At 36.2% G+C, this 19,808-nt stretch overlaps 3 protein-coding genes across 3 annotated transcripts; 1 reads left to right on the top strand and 2 right to left on the bottom strand.

Moving 5' to 3' along the window:
- Positions 1-3,776: 3,776 nt before the first annotated feature.
- LOC128217321 (uncharacterized) lies at positions 3,777-9,182 on the bottom strand. The gene is made up of 2 exons (XM_052924403.1): positions 8,727-9,182; positions 3,777-5,670 (listed from the first exon to the last, which is right to left on the bottom strand). Exon 2 carries the CDS (start codon positions 5,607-5,609, stop codon positions 4,818-4,820), a length of 792 nt encoding a protein of 263 aa, XP_052780363.1. The 5' UTR covers positions 5,610-5,670; positions 8,727-9,182; the 3' UTR covers positions 3,777-4,817.
- On the bottom strand, positions 8,704-14,392 carry LOC128216280 (transcription intermediary factor 1-alpha-like). Its single transcript, XM_052922846.1, has 3 exons — positions 14,357-14,392; positions 9,193-9,733; positions 8,704-9,050 (listed from the first exon to the last, which is right to left on the bottom strand). Exons 2-3 carry the CDS (start codon positions 9,719-9,721, stop codon positions 8,704-8,706), a joined length of 876 nt encoding a protein of 291 aa, XP_052778806.1. The 5' UTR covers positions 9,722-9,733; positions 14,357-14,392.
- Positions 14,393-15,268: 876 nt separating this feature from the next.
- Positions 15,269-16,258, top strand: LOC128216282 (uncharacterized). Its single transcript, XM_052922847.1, has one exon. The coding sequence runs from the start codon at positions 15,269-15,271 to the stop codon at positions 16,256-16,258; it is 990 nt and encodes a 329-aa protein (XP_052778807.1).
- Positions 16,259-19,808: the final 3,550 nt, after the last annotated feature.

Genomic DNA, 19,808 nt, shown 5'->3' on the forward strand with positions numbered 1-19,808 from the left:
TATGACTGTGGATATATGTGTATGTAAATATATACAGGAGTGGTCATCTAACAAGAGAATAAATTACAAAGTAAATTCTAATACATAGAAGATATCTGTTGATTTCAGTGTAAGATCGAATGTTATTTCACGAGTGTTATAGACAAAAGATTTTCACGAGTGGCAAAGCCACCTGTTGTTTATGTCTTCTTCTTTTTCTTCATTCGATAACTCTGTTCACCGATTCCCTAATTAGATTAAAGAACTGCTTATCCATAATCAAATGAATCGTTGCTGACGACTTCAGATTGTCTTATCGTAATTAATATTTAAACAACTTTAAACTGTCATCTAAGGCTTAGTTTATCACATTTTTGATGAAATAGAAAGACGCCCTTTACACACGTTTGTAAAGAAAGATATGATTTTGTAGAATTATCTTTAACTGATGTGCAAAAGTGTGTTATTCTTAACATTACGTTACCAAAACTCAAACGTTTTACTTCTTTTTCGTCATAAAATATTATATATGTTTTCCTTCTTTCTATGGGACAATGACGAAGCGCCTATAAGAGTATTCTCTCTTATGTGATTTATTCCGTTAACTATAAGCCAGAATATTAAAAGAAACGTAACACACTGACCAGAAATTATGTTGACTTCTTTCCTTGATGCAATAACAATGTGAACATGTTGTAATGTTTAAAATTTCTGATTGAAAAAAGAAGTCCATTGTCTTTTAATATGAATATGTTGACTTGATGAATAAGCATGTTTAGGTGTCTCTTTTGTCTCTAAATGTGGACATGTTGAGATTATCCCTTTCATGATGAAATACACATGTTTAGGTGTCATTTTTGTCTCTGAATATAAACATATTGAGATGCTCCCATTGAAAATGTAATACGCATGCATAGGTGTCACTTTTGTCTCTGAATGTGAACATATTGAGATTCTCCCTTTGATGATGAAATGCACATGTATATGTGTTTCGTTTGTCTCTGAATGTGAACATGTTGATATGTTCCTTCTCACGATAAAATACTTGCGTATAGGTGCCTCTTCATTTATTTATTCCATTTACGTTATAATGAGCGTCTATTAAGAGCATTATCTTCTTCTGCTGTACAGCTTCGACTGTTTAACGCAGTGCTCCGAGGGCGGCAACAACAACATCCGAGCATTTAAGAAATGAAGTTCATATTCAATATATTTTGGAAGATAGCAAATAATTTCGAGCTCGTACTTCCAGGAAAGATTACTTAGCATAGCTTTTAACTATCCGTGAAGCTATAAATGTGGAAATGGCTTACACTACAGCGTAGTAATTTACTTGTTATTACTCTTGTGTCAAAAGCTGCATTTTGTGCAATTAAGACGGGGTGGTTAAATTTCTTCAAACACTCACAAAACGATGACAGGCTAGAAAACACGTCCGTAGACTTAACCAAACAGTTTTCGTCACGGGACTGACCGTAATTGTGCGTGTATGTCGGCGTGCGATAAAACAGGTTTCATGGAAGTGAGTTTATGTACATTCGTGCAAGTGTTTGAGCATGAGTCTCAGGGGATGGCCCGGAAGTATTTTCGAGATACACCGAAACCTTACATTGAACGCTGGAACAATGTTTTCACAAAACTGCCATGTTAATCAATTGATAAAGCGACAGATGCATATTGAAAACTATTCAGATATGTTATGAAACCAATAAAAACACCGGACCATTGAAATATTAAATTGGTGGCGAAAACCGAGTGGTAAGCGAATCAAACTAATGATCAGAGGGTCCCGTGTGTGATCCCCGCTCGGAGCATCATTATCATACAGGAATGTTATAGGGGATATTTGTTTATTTCAGTGTAAGATATAACATATTTTCACGAGTGGGAAAGTGAAAATATAGCTTTTCTATGATCAAGATCTTACACTGAAATAAACATAATTTCTGTTTCTTTTATTCACGTTTTATAAGTATTTTAATAATAAAAAATGGTGTTTTCATGCTGCTACCCGGACGCTCCTCACAAAATTATAGCTGATGAGGTGCTGTAAATTTTCTATTTCAAGTTTGTTGAGAAAAAGTTTTGTTTTTTAATTTTAAATATATTTTACTAACATATCTTTCCTTTTGTTTGCTTTACGTTACTTCAACATTTCGTTAGTTACTATAACACATGCCATTCTCTTGGCATTCATTTCTTTAAAATATCACAATTTAACGCCGGCATTAACGTCAACAAAGTTCACAATACATTTTTGAACGCATTGTTATAAACTGGTTGCTAAATTAAATAAAACTGAGCCCGAACCTATATATTTTATTACATAACTCGAAAGAATGAATATTAGGCTAGACTAAAGTATACAAAAATAAGAAAGTTCCAAGCAATTAAAGAAGTTATTTTCACCTCAATGCCAGTAGGTGGACGTAAAGAAACGTACACAATTATCTTAAGACACAGAGCTTATTTTCCGCAAACTCAATGATTTACATAAGTTTGTGTATTAGGTTTTTCATAGTTATGTATCTATATTTAGGCATCTTTAAAGCAATTTACACCTTTATGATAAAAAACGTTAGTCGAGTTTCGCTAAATGTTTCACTCGATGTAAAAAATGGTATGGTATTAGATGGCGTCTTTTTGCACTAACCGACGACGCGTATGTAAGTGATTATAGCAATAATGAGGACAAATATATGACATTCTGGCCAATTTACAAAAAAAGATTTATATATTTTATGTTGAACCTCCATTAGACATAAGTGATGCATTCGACGCCGGACAAATGCTCGTTATGATACGAAGGACACACAATAACAGTTGTATATTAAAGGGACTCGTTCATAGTTTAGAGAATGCACTTCTGCTAATGCATTTCCTTTCATACGATTTGAAGTGTGTCAAATCATCAGGACTGTTAAAACTATGACAGCTGCACCTCTTTAACAATTGCTGATATATACTAAACAAATTGTCTTTGAATTCCACGATGTCCACACCCGTTACAAATCAGCTAAAGGCTGTAGCTAAATTGGTTGATTGATATGTATTTCAGAAAGAATAGAAAATGCAGAAACTTATTTATGAATTCGAGTTGCCGAGTTATCGATTTTCTAAACATATTAGGTCTGTATTGGGCTGTACCAGCGTGGATTTGCTGCCGAATAAGACCAGATTATCACGTGGTTTATTTAAGAAAGGTAAGATTAGCCAGAAATTTACATATGCGTCCAAGTGGCCGAGTAGTTAAGCTGTTGATAATCTATTTATTCTTGGCTGTACAAGCGTAGGTATCATTCAGACTAAAAGCCCATTTTTCTTACCAAACTTTAATTATATTTTTGCTGCAATCAAAGTATTAAAAAGTAAACTAATTTATACGATAAGTCAGTTTAGATGCAATACTTGAAAACTATTTTTAGTCCAAACACTTTAGCTAGTCCCTTTAAATCCTTTTTTTACATTTGTTGCATCTAGTACACTAATGTTTCTATATATTATTTTAAATAAATATATGAAGAAACAAGTTGCACATTAGTCAATGTCTGTTTAATCATTTAATCAAAATATTAGGAAACCACTTTAACTTTGGTCACTGTCTGTATAATTAATTCACTCAAAATGATTGAAAACAATTCACACTGAGGTTATAGAATTTTTCAATCGATAAACATGCACGAGGGATGCGTACGTTAACTTTCAATTAAACACATAATGGACATCAAATTTACTGAATACAAACTGCGTGAAAAAAATGACAAACCGTGTATATTACTCTTTATACATGTGTACCTTAACATTCAACAACGCAATAACAATGTTTGATTAAATACAATTATTCATGTTTTGAAAAATATATACATTATTGATTTCAGGAGATGGTTCAAGTACCCTGTAGTACTTCAGTTTTCAGGTGGATTAGTTTGGTAGGACACTAGTAACATGATTTCCTCGTTTTTGTTGGTTATATGGGGAAAACTATTCTGTTTTCGTAACTCGAGGTTTTGTATTTGGTGACATTAGAAGGTATTTTACGATGTCTGAAAGTGAAGATATAAATTTGATCATATTTCCCGTCCATCCCATCCCTATTTTCACATTGAATTTGCTGTATCATGTGTTCAATTAATATGTATATTTATTTCATTTACAGAGTTCCACTGTGGGTGTCAAACATAAGTTAGTAACTTATTTGTTACGTTTATGATTTGAGATTCACCGTATATTCAGTTTCGTTCCAATTGCTTCATGATGTTTTCCAAGATTCCGTTAAAGTTGTTGCTGACTCTAACGGCGACGTGGCCACGATTGACCAAGGTTCAGATGTGCTTAGACGCTATTACCAATCTTCCAGCATTCGAATACTGTCTTTTCCTGTGTACATGTTCACCAAATACATTGCCAATTCCTAAACTGTTTGTGTTGTTGTATTTTGAGATAAGTGAATAATTAGTTTGCTCACGTATTGAGTGAGTAAGCATTCACATGTTTTACCTATACTTTGTTCTCGTGTGGAAAGAAGCCAACCTGTTGGTATATTTCATACAATCAGCTACGTACATTTCAATTAATGATACACATTCCAATACTCGTATATTCATGCCGTATAACGAATTACTACACTTATGAAAACTGTGGGAATTCAATATAATTTAAACATCAAGTTCCATCATAAAATTATACTCTCACAGTATCTCTTGAATTGCGCGATATGTGAAATTAGGCATTGCATAAACGTATTGTCAGTATGATACTATATATTTGAATTATTCTTTAACATAACAATGACTTCACACCTGATACAAATTTCACTCATATTAATTGACTGACATGATCTATACTAAGTTGAATACTTTTACGAAATTATCACGTCTGTCATTAAGCCAGCAGGTGACAAAAAACATCTTCTTCGGTGAACAGTAAGCCACACTGTGTGGCCTCTCTATCCCATCTTCCTTCCCCAGCAGTTGGGTTATCTTGCCGGTAAGCGTGTCCAGTAACAGGATGTTGTGACTGAAACTCACACACACGAGCAGCTGGTTGTCCCCCACAGGGACCAGACCATATGGTATTATCAGTATCGGGTCTTGGTAGGTCTGGAGCACCTCAAGTGAGATGCTCAGCTTGGTTATGGTGTTGGTGCCCCTGTCCGAGACGTATATGACCGGAGGAGTCTGGCTCTCTCTGGTTACTGTCAGATACGACGGAAACTGAAACAAAGGTTTTCCACTGCTGTCTTTGTCCACACTCTTCTTCACCTTTCCCTTCATGTCCATCAACACAACCTTACCTGGGGTGGTGAAGGACACTAACAAGTTGTCATCACAGAAATCTATTCCATGACACACTCCATCTACTTTAACAACATCCTGTAGTGTTAAATTTCCCTGAGTAGATACGAACTGTATCTTCTTCAAACCAGGCAGAGTGACGGCTGCCCTGTTCCCGGGCAGGAGACACAGGTCCCACGGCTCACCTGGCAGTTTTGCCTTGGACACCAGCTTGTTATTCTTGGTGACCACCAGCTTCAATGAGCAATTATTGTGATCTACCAGTATGAGCCTGTCCCCGGTCAGGAGGGTTACATTGGTTAGCCAGCATTCCCTTCTATCACCTGATGTCTTCATGAAATGTCAGGCTGCCTGCTGAACTTGACCTGGCTTAGGTCTGCTCTGCTGCTGAAGTGGGCTGAAAGTAAACATCACCATAAATAACACAAATAAAAAAAATGTTTTGTTTCATCGCATTTTAATATGAATAATAATAATAATAATAATAATAATAATAATAATAATAATAATAATAATAATAATAATAAATCTTTTTATTCAAAATTTTATAATAAATCCTATTGTCGATAGTCTATATATTTCACCGCGATGATATACAAAATGACGTATAATATTATAAGTAGTTGCCTATCTATTTTAAAAATAATAATAAAAGTATGCGTCAATTTTCGCATAACGAGTTTTCATTGAATACAATGTAATTAAAAAACATCTTAAAGCACACTGGTCAGTCGAGGACATATAATATATAAGGTAAAATGTTACTGAAAAATATCTATAACATTACATTATTTTGGGAAATAACACTCTTTTTAACGATTCATCCAACAATTCATTTCAACGAAACCTTCTTACAATAGCGCAATGGTCTATAAACATTCACTTTGTGCAGTGTAAAATTGTTTTTGGAATGAGTTCTGTGGACTATTAACTTTTATACAGGGGAAGACGTTTCTTATGTTGTTTGAACTTGTGTCCAACCCATTTGCTTTTTGTATACTCTATATTATTGTTGTAAATACCGATTATGTTGAAAGAAATAAGGCAATAAAATATGTTTAAATCAATCAACTTTTATACATATGAACTTTCATTTTGTGTTTTTTACTTTTTAAAAAAGGTTTCAACAAAAATATATGAATCATCATTGCTGTAGCAGTGATGGTATAAACTGATTAGGGTCAATATGAAGCAATAAAAAAGCAAATGCATTTATCAACAAGAGACGTCGTAAGACAGCGCGCTCGACTACGCCGTTTTGACTTAGAATAAAATAACGATGTAATAATACCAAGTTTGGTCTCTTTATGTCAAACCTTACTAAGATTATTCGATACATAAGGTGACTTTGATGCTGCCCTCCCACCAGCCCGCCCAAACAATGTCGTAAGTCATTCAAATAACTTGATTTCCAGTTATGAAAATGTGGTTAAGAATATACAAATATGCCTTTGAAAGGAAATAAAAATATAAAAAAATCAAGGGCCATAATTTGTATTTAGGCTTAAAACGAAGTTATGTTTCTTGTTGAAAGATGGTCATAAATAATTTTGAATTTTATTAAGTGCATTTAATGAACAGTATAAAAGTTTTTTTTATTAAAATTCCAACTTGCCCTTAACTTTTACTTGCCTAAAACTTTAACCTAAGTCAATCAGGGGCCGTAACTTGTATTAAGAATATGGAGTTATCTAACCTCATTATGTGATGGCTCTGAACAATTGTGTGAAGTATTATGTCACCTGAATGAAGGGTATAGAAGTTATTAAACAATATCCTAACCTGCCCTTAAACTTTAACCTAAGTTCCATAGTCAATCAGGGGCCATCATTTGTATAAATGATAATATGGAGTTATCTAACCTCATTATGTGATGGCTCTGAACATCTGTGTGAAGTATTAAGTCAATTGAATGAATGGTATTGGAGTTTTAAGTAAAAATCCCAACTTGCCCTGAAACTTTAACCTGCCCTAAAACTTTAACCTAAGTCAATCAGGGGCCATAACTTGTATTTAGGATAATATGGAGTTATGAGTTATGTAACCTCATTGTGTGATGGTCCTGAACAACTGTGTGAAGTAATAAGTCAATTTAACAAAGGATATAGAAGTTATTAATAAATATTCCAACTTGCCCTAAAACTTTAACCTAAGTTCCATAGTCAACCAGGGGCCATAATCTGTGTAAAGAATAATATGGAGTTATCTAACCTCATCATGTGATGGCCCTGAACAACTGTGTGAAGTATTAAGCCAATTGAATGTAGGGTATTGGACTTGTAAGTGAAAATCCCAACTTGCCCTAAAACTTTAACCGGACGCCAACGCCGACGCTGGGGCGAGTAGTATAGCCCACCTATTCTTCGAATAGTCGAGTTAAAAACTAATTGGTTTGATGCGCTTTGGTCTGGAAGGTTGTATTAGCATGGAGCGAATATTTTCATATTTTGATTTTATGAGTCGTAAGGCCACTGAAATCAATATCCGCAAGAATCCACGAAAGTCGAATACGACATTCCGGATCAAAACGCAATATTAGTTACCCTTATCATAAATATTACTGGCTTAGTCACTTAAAAGACACATGTTCAATTTTAATTACGCAATATTTTGTAACATGATGTCATTTCAGCATTGTCACATTTGTTTATGATGTGACGTCAGCAGAGTAGAATACGGCCGTGTTGCACTGACTAAAGTGGTATACGGACAACCGTATTTTACGATATGTATAGTGCCTGAAATTATGACACTGTATTGTAATACCCACACAGCACAGTATTTAACATTCAAAAAGATACGCCTTAATGATCGTAAGTGAGATATAACAACCCTTAACAAAATGAGCTTATAGAAACTATTCAACGTGTTCATTTATAACCAGTGCTGTACTAATTGGATCATGTTTACCTTTCGGACTTCAACAGAAGAAATCAATGTTGAATTACAAACTTCACCAAAATAAAAAATAACTGTAACATATTATTTTTCACTGGTTAAGAGCTGCACTCTCATAGATTGAAGGTTTGGCAACTTTTTTTTATTTTTTCTCTTGGAAGTTTTATGCATTCTACTTAAACCGTTAGTAACGGTTTCAACCATATAACCTTCATTTTCGGGAGGAAATATGAAAATCTGCGATCTGATCTTTTGCCAGCAATCTTTTATCATTGGTTTGCAGATACTTTCGCAAATATTTGCTTTTTCCAAAATAAAAAAATGTAAAAACGATAAATCTGTGAGAGTGCAGCTTTAAACAAAACTTCACTTTTTTATTTACATTAACAGTGTTTCGTAACGTCATTGTTTACGTTTCAATACAATACGTTTAAAAATACCTTAGTTTATTTAATATTGCTCAAAAACAAAGTCGGTAAGGTTGTCAGGGAAAAATCAGACTTATAAACTGCATTACTTGGGAAATGTCAAATTAGTTAGTGGTTGTACGCAAACCTTTTTGTGAAACAGCTTTCATCTGTTTTTGGTGTTGTTGCATCGTATCCTGTTGCCGTTGTTCCTGCTTCGTTTGCTGTTGTCGGTGTTGTTGCCCTAACGCCGACGTTATTTCGCCCTCTTCCAACCGTCCTATTGCATTTTCAGAAGCTTTTATCTGCTCAATTACGGGGTCCCTGTAAAACTTGTATCGGGCAACTTCACTCCTCCTGCTCACATCTTCCAGGGCTGCCTGGATACCTGCCAGCTCTTTTATAGCTCGTTTTCCTATTATCAATAGCTGGTTGCTATTGTCGTCCTGTGCTTGTAGCTCCGACTTATTTTCTCAATGGATGATTTCATGTTTGTGCATTTTGATTTCAGTTCATCTAGCAGTGTCTTGGATGTTCGTTTCTTCTGATCAATTTCTGCCAAGAGTTTATATCCCTTTTATCCAGGTACTGGTTAATTTCAGTCCTAAATTTACGAAGCTCATTGATATTGGCAAGGCTTTCTTCGTCAACTGATTTCATGATCACCTGTATGTCGTGTGACAGTTTGCCAATGTCAGAGGCCGTCTGGACAAGCCGTGTTTTCAGGCTGTTGTATTCTGCACCCTCCTTGTACCGTTTTGCAACTTGAGAAATCCTTTCAATATTGCATGAGCGATGAGCTTTTTCAGCCAAGCAGTCTCCACACAGAAGTGTCTCATGATTAAGACAGTAATATTTTATGAACTCTTGAGCATGACGCTGACATGTTTCTGTAAACTTTTCATCTTCACTCTCTTCGCGGAATGAGGAAGGCATATTGTCCTTGTCCTGGAGGGCGTGAGTTTTGGTTATTTTCTGGTTCCGGTGTACTCGGGCGCAGGTGGAACACAGGAACTCCTTACAGACGGGACAGAAGGCCTCAGGGAGGATTTTCTTGCCGTCCTCCGCGCATGGCTGGCAGTAGGTGAGGTCAGGAGCCGATCCAGATGCCATTTGTGCCTTTCGTCCGGGAACTGCATCCATCCTTCCGAGTGCCTTAAATGGTTATAAATATAAGAACCATAAATTTGCTAATACGGAAAATAATTATTGTTTCCATAACTTTCACCTCTCTCTCTCTCTCTCTCTCTCTCCATCCCCTCTCCGTCCCTCTCCCCTCATTTTTCTCTCTCTCACTCGCTCTCTCCCTCTCTCTTTCCCTCCCCCCCCCTCTCTCTCTCTCTCTCTCTCTCTCTCTCTCTCTCTCTCTCTCTCCCATCTCTTTCTCTCTCACTCCCCATCTCATTTCATCCTATCTCTCTTCATCTGTTTCTCTCTCTGAACCGCTAATCCCCTCTTCATTCCGCCCCTCTCTTTCTATTTATATTTGTGTCCCTCTCCCTATTATCCCCCCCTCTCTCCCTTTCTCTCTCTCTCTCTCTCTCTCTCTCTCTTTTTCCCTCTCCTAACCCCCGCTCTCCCCCCTCTCTGAACTGCCCCCCCCTCTTTCCCCCCTTCTGTCTCTCTATTTCTATTTCTATTTCTGTCCCTATTCCCATCCCCTCTCCGTCCCTCTCAGTCCCTCACCCCCTATTTCTTCTCTCTCTATTTATATATATGTGTCCCTCTCCCTATTCTTTTTCTCCAAACCCCCTCTCTCTGACCCTTTCTTCCTTTTTTAAATAAAAAACAATTTTCAATTTTTATGCTTTATTATGTTCAACTTATTTGACTTACTTGATTAAACCAAAAAAAGACTCAGAGTTGTGTACCAATAAAAAAAGTTCAATTCTTTATAAAGGGATTTTCAGTTTATAGCTATGTGGCCACAATTTCCCAAAAAGGGCTTATATATCGCTAATATTTTTCATACGTTTACGGTTTGATAGCTGCATGGTCGATCTGTATTGATTTAAGTTTGGTATGTCAAAGGTCGAGGTCATATGTCCTTTTGTAAGAATAAACAAATATTGGTTGGACTGTTGGGTGGTCGTAAGATACGGTAGGCCCTATATAGTTCTCCTCATTCACGGTATTACAACGTATTTACAGTATATGTTTTTTTGTAAAACAACGTTTTAAAAAATAAACTTGAAAGTTAATTTAACCGGGAAATCCAGTCACCGTTTTGTATTATTCTGATATATACGATTAAGTTAAATTCAATATTTCAAGAAATAGCTGAGCAAATTGTAGAGTATATATCTTCTCTACAATTTGGTAAAAACTGTTTACTGTTTTGTCCAATTCCATTTTTTTGACAGATTTTGTTCGGTGTGGACAGGCTGCCAAATCAATTTTGTCTGAAAGACAGAACACAGGTCATGAATAGACCAAAAAATTGTACGTTTACGGATTTTTTTTTTCGATTTTTGATATGGCAAATGTAAGGGATTGGAAGAATCCCGTATAACACGTCTAATATTTTAGACTAGAAAGTAACTAAACAATCAAAGCGACCAGCTTTGAAAACACAAACTACAATATTTCTATTCTAAAATGAAGATGGCCAAAATGTTTTAGGGCGGTCCAATACCCCAAATAGTTGTGACCCTTTTTATTCGTTTCTAGTGAAGCCGGGCTGCACATTCTTATTTTTGACCCCAAAATCAGGTCAATAAATAAATGTCAATAGTCTTTATAAGATATTTATAATGGCCACATATAAACATAACAATGCCCACTGCCATGATATAAAAGTATTTCTGAACGCCAATTATTGTGGCTATCCCAAATGTGCACTCACTAACTTTAAATCCTGGCACCGCCCCGCAGAAAAAATACTGTTTTAAACTTACTTTTGTTGACAGCCAATCCGTTCCGATAGTTAATCGAATATCTTAAGTACACAACTTATTCCTTTCAAATGTGGTTGTCGCCAATGATTTTAATATTCGCTGTTTGGAGAGAGAGGGTCAACGTATTTCGTGTGACTTCAAAAACGAAAGTAGCAACTTTCTTGATAAGAAATAAGGGAGGTTATCATATGTAGTGCTAAAACCCGGTATCCGGTTATGTTGATACCGGGCTGAGTGATCAATAGTTTTAGCATGGAATTATAACTATTCTGGTTTCCCAAAGCTAATCCTCCGATTCAAACAAAATTATACCGTTTTAATATACACACGTTACTTCGGAAACAATAGAGTCATTGGTCTGTTATATGAATTTCAATATGAGCTCAAAATTCACCTTTATTTTCAATGTCAATATTATTTTTATACTCTACATTGTATGCATTTCTTAACAATCCTTCTTTGTGTATGTTGTATGCAAAGTTGAAAACCCTTCTTTGCCTATGTTGTATGCGTTAGTCTATTTCTTTGCTGTATGCATTTCATTCTGCGCACCAACGTCGTGAAATACATGTATGTTAAACATCATTATTAAGATTGAAATTTAGAATGCAAGATTGGTTGTGTACGGGGTTCTACCAACAAAATATAACGAAAGTCTATAATGAAAACTGTTTCTTCGGTATATGTTACGATATTTTTCCGTTTATCTAATGCCATAAAAGTTAATTACATTTATCTCGATCTAACTCATGTTTAGTATGATTTACAATTTATAATTTCTTCAGTTTCATAAAAAATTAAGTCATTCTTTGCTATTGAATTTTACATTCACAGTTAAGCATCAGCTGGCTATTAATAACTGTTCATGCAAAACTTGTTCATGCATCTAATTCTGTTCGTAAATTTTCCATTGGGAAATGTGCTTATTTTGGAAATAAAATATGAGATAGAATCCTTTAAATATGTTGTTTTGAAATATTTATGTCATTAGAATATTATATAATTACTTACCTACAGGCTTGTTATAAAATTGCTTTGTCTTTTAATTGATTTAATAACCAAATTAAACTGTGCTATGTATATTTATATTCATATTTTACAAACCATACTTGGGTCGACCTACAGCGGAAGTCTATTCTGAAAACTGATTGGCTGAAGGCCGCGTCATACCGAAAGACGTTAAAAGTAGCTCCCTTGTCTGACGCTCGGCATTTAAATGGTAGTTCTTGGTAAAATGGTGTATTCAACCCAGGAATGTTGTATCCCGTGTATCGGTGCTTTACACCGAGCACGTTAAAAAAGGGTCTCTTCGCAAAGAGCTAGGGTATCGCACCCGGATCTCTTGTATCTCATTCTGTTTCTTCAAGTCTTCCAGTGTCTGGATTTGACTGCGAATTGCTATCTCTTTTATCTCATGTCACTTATGGCATTAAATCACAATTTAAGTCGTGATGGCATCACGGCGGGGACAAGCCATAATGCAGCCATTAGGCACGGTCATACCTTGATAAACTCACATAATAAACAAAAACCATACTTGGACTGGTTTTTCTATCTACTTAAAAACCGAATGAATCATTTTCTTGAAGTTATCTGTCCTCAGACGATTTCTTCACTTTTTCATTTCCGACTTCGGCTTTGTTAGGTAAGTGGATTCCCTATGGACCATTCACGTTGTTTTACAGTAGGTATTCAATCTAAAACTGTTCCTGAGATTTGAAATTTCTCTGCTGATCAATTTTATACAGTTAGAAATCATTTACTTAAGAGTGTTTATTTTTTATTTTATGATACTGAACTGTTGATTGTGACACTCGGCGAAATTATTTGAAACTGACTAAGGCACTTATAGTTTCCCATTTATATAGTAAACTTTGATACATTATTATTGCCATTTAAATTACATGAATTTTGAATGGATTGTATTGAAAATGAACACTTCTCAGTCGTTTATCACTCCCAACCTTTGCCCTGTGTCGAACCTGAGGGTTCATGACACCGCTCGTGCGGCTGCCACCACTTGTTAAATAAGACGGTTCGGTTACAGTTGCAAAGAGGGTATAGCAATGCCTGTTCTGATTTTTGTACATGTTTCACTGTTTTAATATAAGTTATGACCAAAACACATGTTGTGACATAGATTGAGCGTGGTCATATAAGAAAAGGGTTATGACAACATCTGTACAGTTCGAGGATGTGAGGATCATAATCAATCCCTGAACAATTGATGTCGATGGTGCGGGGCGTATTGTCTAAAATAAAAGACGTGTTATACGCGATTCTTCCAATCCCTAACGTACGTTAAGGATTTGCCATATCAAAAATTGTAATAAATCTGTAAACGTACAATTATTTTGAATACGGGGGACTCAATCAGTGCTAAAAGGCCCAGTTTAAGCCCTCTATAAGTCCCCCTTCCTTCAAAAAATGAAAAAGAAAAAGAAGAAATAAAGAAAAAAAATCTGTATACAATGCCCTCTTACCACTTATCGATCTGAGTATCCTGCGGTGCAGTTTTGGGGGTTTTATTATAAAAAAATCACACAATTGGACCCTAAATGGCCCTGAGCCAATACAAAAATGCACAGGAAATTGGCCCCTATTTTGAAACCAGTGCAATTAGCAAGAGATGCACAGCAGAGGATTATCTTGCCAAACATATTACAGTGGGGTATGCCAACATGTGTTCAAAGCAATATCTGGGACATTTGTAAATTGTCAAAGTTGATTAATCATTCGACGTGTTTTTGTACTGAGCAGGCACGTTACAGATATTAAAAAATACCGTAAATACGAAATGTACGTATGATTACTATCTCGAAAACACCCCCTATAATGGCAAGTGAAAACATCTTTTTATGATAAATGTACAGTAACTTACTCGTAGTATTGAACGATCTGTTTTAGGATGAATGCCCGTTTCCTTTGAGCGTTTCCGTTTCGTGTAGACTTAATTCTGCCGAATATGTTTTTCGTTCTGCAAAGCGAAACAGGTGGAGTAGACCAGTCACGTGAATAAACAGACGTTTAAAAACGAAACTATAAACTTCCTGTCAAAGGGATCTTACTGTGTAAGGCAACATATGTTCTTGTTTTTTCGTTGTTTGCCCTTGACGGTGTTTGTGCAATTATTCCTATGATTACAGATGAGGAACACACTTTAGAAAGATTAGATATTAAAACAATAGTCAGATGACATTAATTAAAATCTTAATGATTTTAATGGGTGGAGTGAGCGCAACGAAAGGAACCTTCCTAATCATTAAGCTATTATGTCTGACTTCGAATACAACATCTTTTGATGATATATAAGTGTCAAAACAAATTCTGACGCAGGAATTGTTTTTCGGATAAGTGGCAGTGGGTGGAATTTCATTCACCCTGGAAAGTTAAAATGCTTATAGTGACCATTTTATTCAAAATCAATGCATGCACTTGTATTAAAAACAAACATTTTGTGTGATAAAACTTTACCTTCTTTCAAAATAATTATTTACTGATAACCAGATTGTAATGGTGTATTTAATGGCTGACAACGCAAACATATTAAATGATTGGTGAATGCTAAAAGATTTACTGTGATCTACTTTGGTCTCATAAGGTAGAAATAACGTGTTATCTGCACCTTAATTTCAAATTCAAGTCGGTATCCTTCATAAGAACAGTTGTTTTCGACATCTATTCATCCTTTTTAAAATATTAAAAACATTGTATTAATTTTGATAAATCTTATATTAGTGGCGTATTGTCACTGTAATAAAGCATTATTTATATCTTTGCTGATACAGGAATTATGCGGCGTAATGTCACTGGTGGTGCAGCATTTAGGGTTCGTAACGTCATTGCTGATGCAGGAATTATGGGGCGTAATGTCACTGAAGGTGCAGCATTAAGGGCTCGTAACGTCATTGCTGTTGCAGGAATTATTGGGCGTAATGTCACTGATGGTGCAGCATTAAGTCCTCGTAACTTCATTGCTGTTGCAGGAATTATGAGGCGTAATGTCACTGATGGTGCAGCATTTAGGGCCCGTAACGTCATTGCTGATGCAGGAATTACGGGGCGTAATGGCACTGATTATGCAGCATTAAAGGCTCGTAATGTAAATGGTGGTGCAACATTAAGGGCTAGTAATGTCGCAGGTGGTGCAGCATTAAGGGCTCGTAATGTCACTGGTGATGCAGAATTAAGGGCTCTTAATGTCACTGCTGGTGCAGCTCTAAGGGCTCGTAATGTCACTGTTGATGCAGAATTAAGGGCTCGCAATGTCACAGGTGATGCAGCAATAAGGGCTCGTAATGTCACTGATGGTGCAGCATTTAGGGCTTGTAATGTCACTGATGATGCAGAATTAAGGGCTCGGAATGTCACTGCTGGTGCAGCTCTAAGGGCTCATAATGTCACTGGTGATGAAGCATTTAGGACTCGTAATGTCACTGGTGATGCTGCATTAAGGGCTCGTAATGTCACTGGTGGTGCAGCATTAAGGTCTCGTAATGTCACTGATTACGCAGCATTAAGGCCTCGTAATGTCACTGGTGGTGCATCATTAAGAGCTCGTAATGTCACTGGTGGTGCAGCATTAAGGGCTCGAAATGTTACTGGTGGTGCAGCCTTAAGGGCTCGCTATGTCACTGATGATGCAGCATTAAGGGATCGTAATGTCACTGCTGGTGCAGCATTAAGGGCTCGTAATGTCACTGATGGTGCAGCACTGAGGGCTCGTAATATCACTGCTGGTGCCGCATTAATAGCTCCTAATGTTATGGTGGTGCAGCATTAAGGGATCTTTATGTCTTTGGTAGTGCAGCATCAGGGATCGTAATTTCACTGTTGGCGCAGCCTTAATGGTTCGTAATGTCATTGCTGATGCAGGAATTATGGGGCGTTATGTCACTGATGGTGCAGCATTAAGCGCGCATAATGTCACTGAAAGTGCAACATTTAGGGGGCGTTATGTTGATGAGGATGTAACGTACAACAACTTATATTGCATTCATTCAGGTGGCCGTTTTGCAGATTCACCAGATGGCTGAGCTCATACACATAAAGGTGTCCGTTTCGCATATTTATTCGTTAGCCGAGGTCGTACAAACAGGCGGCCGTTTTGTACATTCACCTAATGGCCGAGGTCATACAAACAATTGGCAGTTCCGCACGTTCGTCCGATGGTCGGGGCAAACACCTAGATGGCCGTTTCGCACATACACCCGATGGCCGAGGTCAAACAAAAAGATGGCAGCTCAGCACATTCACCAGGGCAATAAACAGGTGATTTCCGTCTTAATAGTGATACAGATGGAAAAATAAATGACACCATGGCAACACACATGGGATATTCCGACACCAGGACAATATACCAGAGATTATCCTGCACATCGGATTCACATGAGGGATGCTCCAACATCAGGGCTATAAGCAGGGGTTTATCAAACGTCAAACAATACAAAGTGGTTTCTCCGACACCAGAACAGATCCAAGATGATGTCTTGTAAAGAGGACAGTACATAGGCATTCTTCAACCTCGAGCAATACAAAGGGGTTTTCCGACTCCACCTGGGCAATCAATACAAAGATTATGCTCCAACACAAAGGCAATACACAGGTAATAATCCAACACAAGGGCAATACATAGGTGGTGCTCCAACACAAGGGCAATACACAAGTAATGCTCCAACACAAGGACAATACACAGGTGATGATCCAATACCAGAGCAATACACACGTGATACTCAAACACCAGGGCAATACACAGTAGATGCTCCAAAACAAGGGCAATATACAGGTTATGCTCAAACACAAGGGCAATACACGAGTGATGCTCAAACACCAGGGCAATACACAAGTGATGCTCCAACACCTAGGCAATACACAGGTGAAGCTCCAACACCAGGGCAAAACACAAGTGATGCTTCAACACCATGGCAATACACAAGTGATGCTTTAACACCATGGCAATACACAGGTGATGTTCCAACACCAGGGCAATACACAGGTAATGCTCCAAGACCAGGGCACTACACAGGTGATGCTCCAACACCAGGGCAATACACATGTGCTGCTCCAACACCAGGGCAATACACAAGTGATGCTCCAACAAAAGGGCAATACAAAAAAGGATGCCCCAAACACCAGGGTAATACACAAGTGATGTTCAAACATCTAGGCAATACACAGGTGATGCTCCAACACCATCGGTTTACAGTGTAGATGCTCCAACACCTGAGCAATATACATGTGATGGTACGACATCTGGGAAATACACTGGTGATGCTCCAACACCAAGACAATATACAAGGCATATTCCAAATCAAACACACATGATGCTCCGACATAAGGGCAATACACAGTTGTTACATTGCTTAGGATTAACAAGCTATACATTTCTTTAACCAGGTTCTAAGTATTCATACAAGTCCCGTATAACAGAATTTAGTTGAAAGTGACTTGCGATCGAAATTATTTTATGATAGTTACGATTAACTTTTCTTATTTCGTACATTAAATATCAAATAACAATTTTTGCCTATATGAGTTGTAAAGGGCTTAAGCTTAATATGATTTAGTTTTCAAAAAAAACGCCTAGACATTTAATGCAACGCAACTATAATGGAACATGATCAATTCAATTTGAATAGCATACAGCCACAATGTTGGATTTGTTATTTAAATTTGTATGAAAAGCTTATCAAAACACCGCAAACAAAGTAAATGCATTTAAATATTCAGTTTAAAACTTAAACAGGTTATTGATTTACCACTTTTATAATGTGTTTGATTAAACCGCCGTCACAGAGTAGATGTGATTTATATATTGCTACCCATAGTAGATTATCGATAAAGTTGAGTTGAGGTTTAAAGCCGTTCTTCTGAACTTTACCAATTTCAATTGAATTCGGAATGATAATTGACAAAGTGTGCAGGTAGTATGGATATCCGATATAAACGTATGTTGAATTTTGTTTTGTATTTTGTTTCAGTAATGTTTAAATGTTATAAGTATTAATTTTCCAAAATAAATTAACCTGTAGTGTCTCAAGCGTTTTGCAAGTTTAATTGGTGAATGCATACTTTTAACTTTTTAACGGCAGCATAGGGTTTAAGATTATATTTTGTCGAGTGACAATATAATCATAATGATTCAACTTTTTTAAATCAACAATGGCAGACTGTCTATTCACGAAAATAATTATACGGTAGATGTGAATAGTTTTGTCATCTCATTATACACAATAACACCATTTTTGTACAATTATTAAAGTGTCTAAAACTAGAAGATGCACCTTCATTCTTCCCAAATGGCATGTGAATAAAATGGGAGTAATTGGAAAGCTTAATAACTCCGTGGTACACAACTTATTCCTTTCAAATGTGGTTGTCGCCAATGATTTTAATATTCGCTGTTTGGAGAGAGAGGGTCAACGTATTTCGTGTGACTTCAAAAACGAAAGTAGCAACTTTCTTGATAAGAAATAAGGGAGGTTATCATATGTAGTGCTAAAACCCGGTATCCGGTTATGTTGATACCGGGCTGAGTGATCAATAGTTTTAGCATGGAATTATAACTATTCTGGTTTCCCAAAGCTAATCCTCCGATTCAAACAAAATTATACCGTTTTAATATACACACGTTACTTCGGAAACAATAGAGTCATTGGTCTGTTATATGAATTTCAATATGAGCTCAAAATTCACCTTTATTTTCAATGTCAATATTATTTTTATACTCTACATTGTATGCATTTCTTAACAATCCTTCTTTGTGTATGTTGTATGCAAAGTTGAAAACCCTTCTTTGCCTATGTTGTATGCGTTAGTCTATTTCTTTGCTGTATGCATTTCATTCTGCGCACCAACGTCGTGAAATACATGTATGTTAAACATCATTATTAAGATTGAAATTTAGAATGCAAGATTGGTTGTGTACGGGGTTCTACCAACAAAATATAACGAAAGTCTATAATGAAAACTGTTTCTTCGGTATATGTTACGATATTTTTCCGTTTATCTAATGCCATAAAAGTTAATTACATTTATCTCGATCTAACTCATGTTTAGTATGATTTACAATTTATAATTTCTTCAGTTTCATAAAAAATTAAGTCATTCTTTGCTATTGAATTTTACATTCACAGTTAAGCATCAGCTGGCTATTAATAACTGTTCATGCAAAACTTGTTCATGCATCTAATTCTGTTCGTAAATTTTCCATTGGGAAATGTGCTTATTTTGGAAATAAAATATGAGATAGAATCCTTTAAATATGTTGTTTTGAAATATTTATGTCATTAGAATATTATATAATTACTTACCTACAGGCTTGTTATAAAATT

Source organism: Mya arenaria, chromosome 14, assembly GCF_026914265.1.
Source record: "Mya arenaria isolate MELC-2E11 chromosome 14, ASM2691426v1".
Taxonomy (NCBI): domain Eukaryota; kingdom Metazoa; phylum Mollusca; class Bivalvia; order Myida; family Myidae; genus Mya; species Mya arenaria.

Coding starts and splice junctions, on each gene's coding strand:
- LOC128216280 (XM_052922846.1), bottom strand. CDS start 9,721: ATGGATGCAGTTCCCGGACGAAAGGCACAAATGGCATCTGGATCGGCT. Junction 9,051..9,192: donor TGCCAATATCAATGAGCTTC/GTAAATTTAGGA, acceptor TCATCCATTGAG/AAAATAAGTCGGAGCTACAA.
- LOC128217321 (XM_052924403.1), bottom strand. CDS start 5,609: ATGAAGACATCAGGTGATAGAAGGGAATGCTGGCTAACCAATGTAACC.
- LOC128216282 (XM_052922847.1), top strand. CDS start 15,269: ATGCGGCGTAATGTCACTGGTGGTGCAGCATTTAGGGTTCGTAACGTC.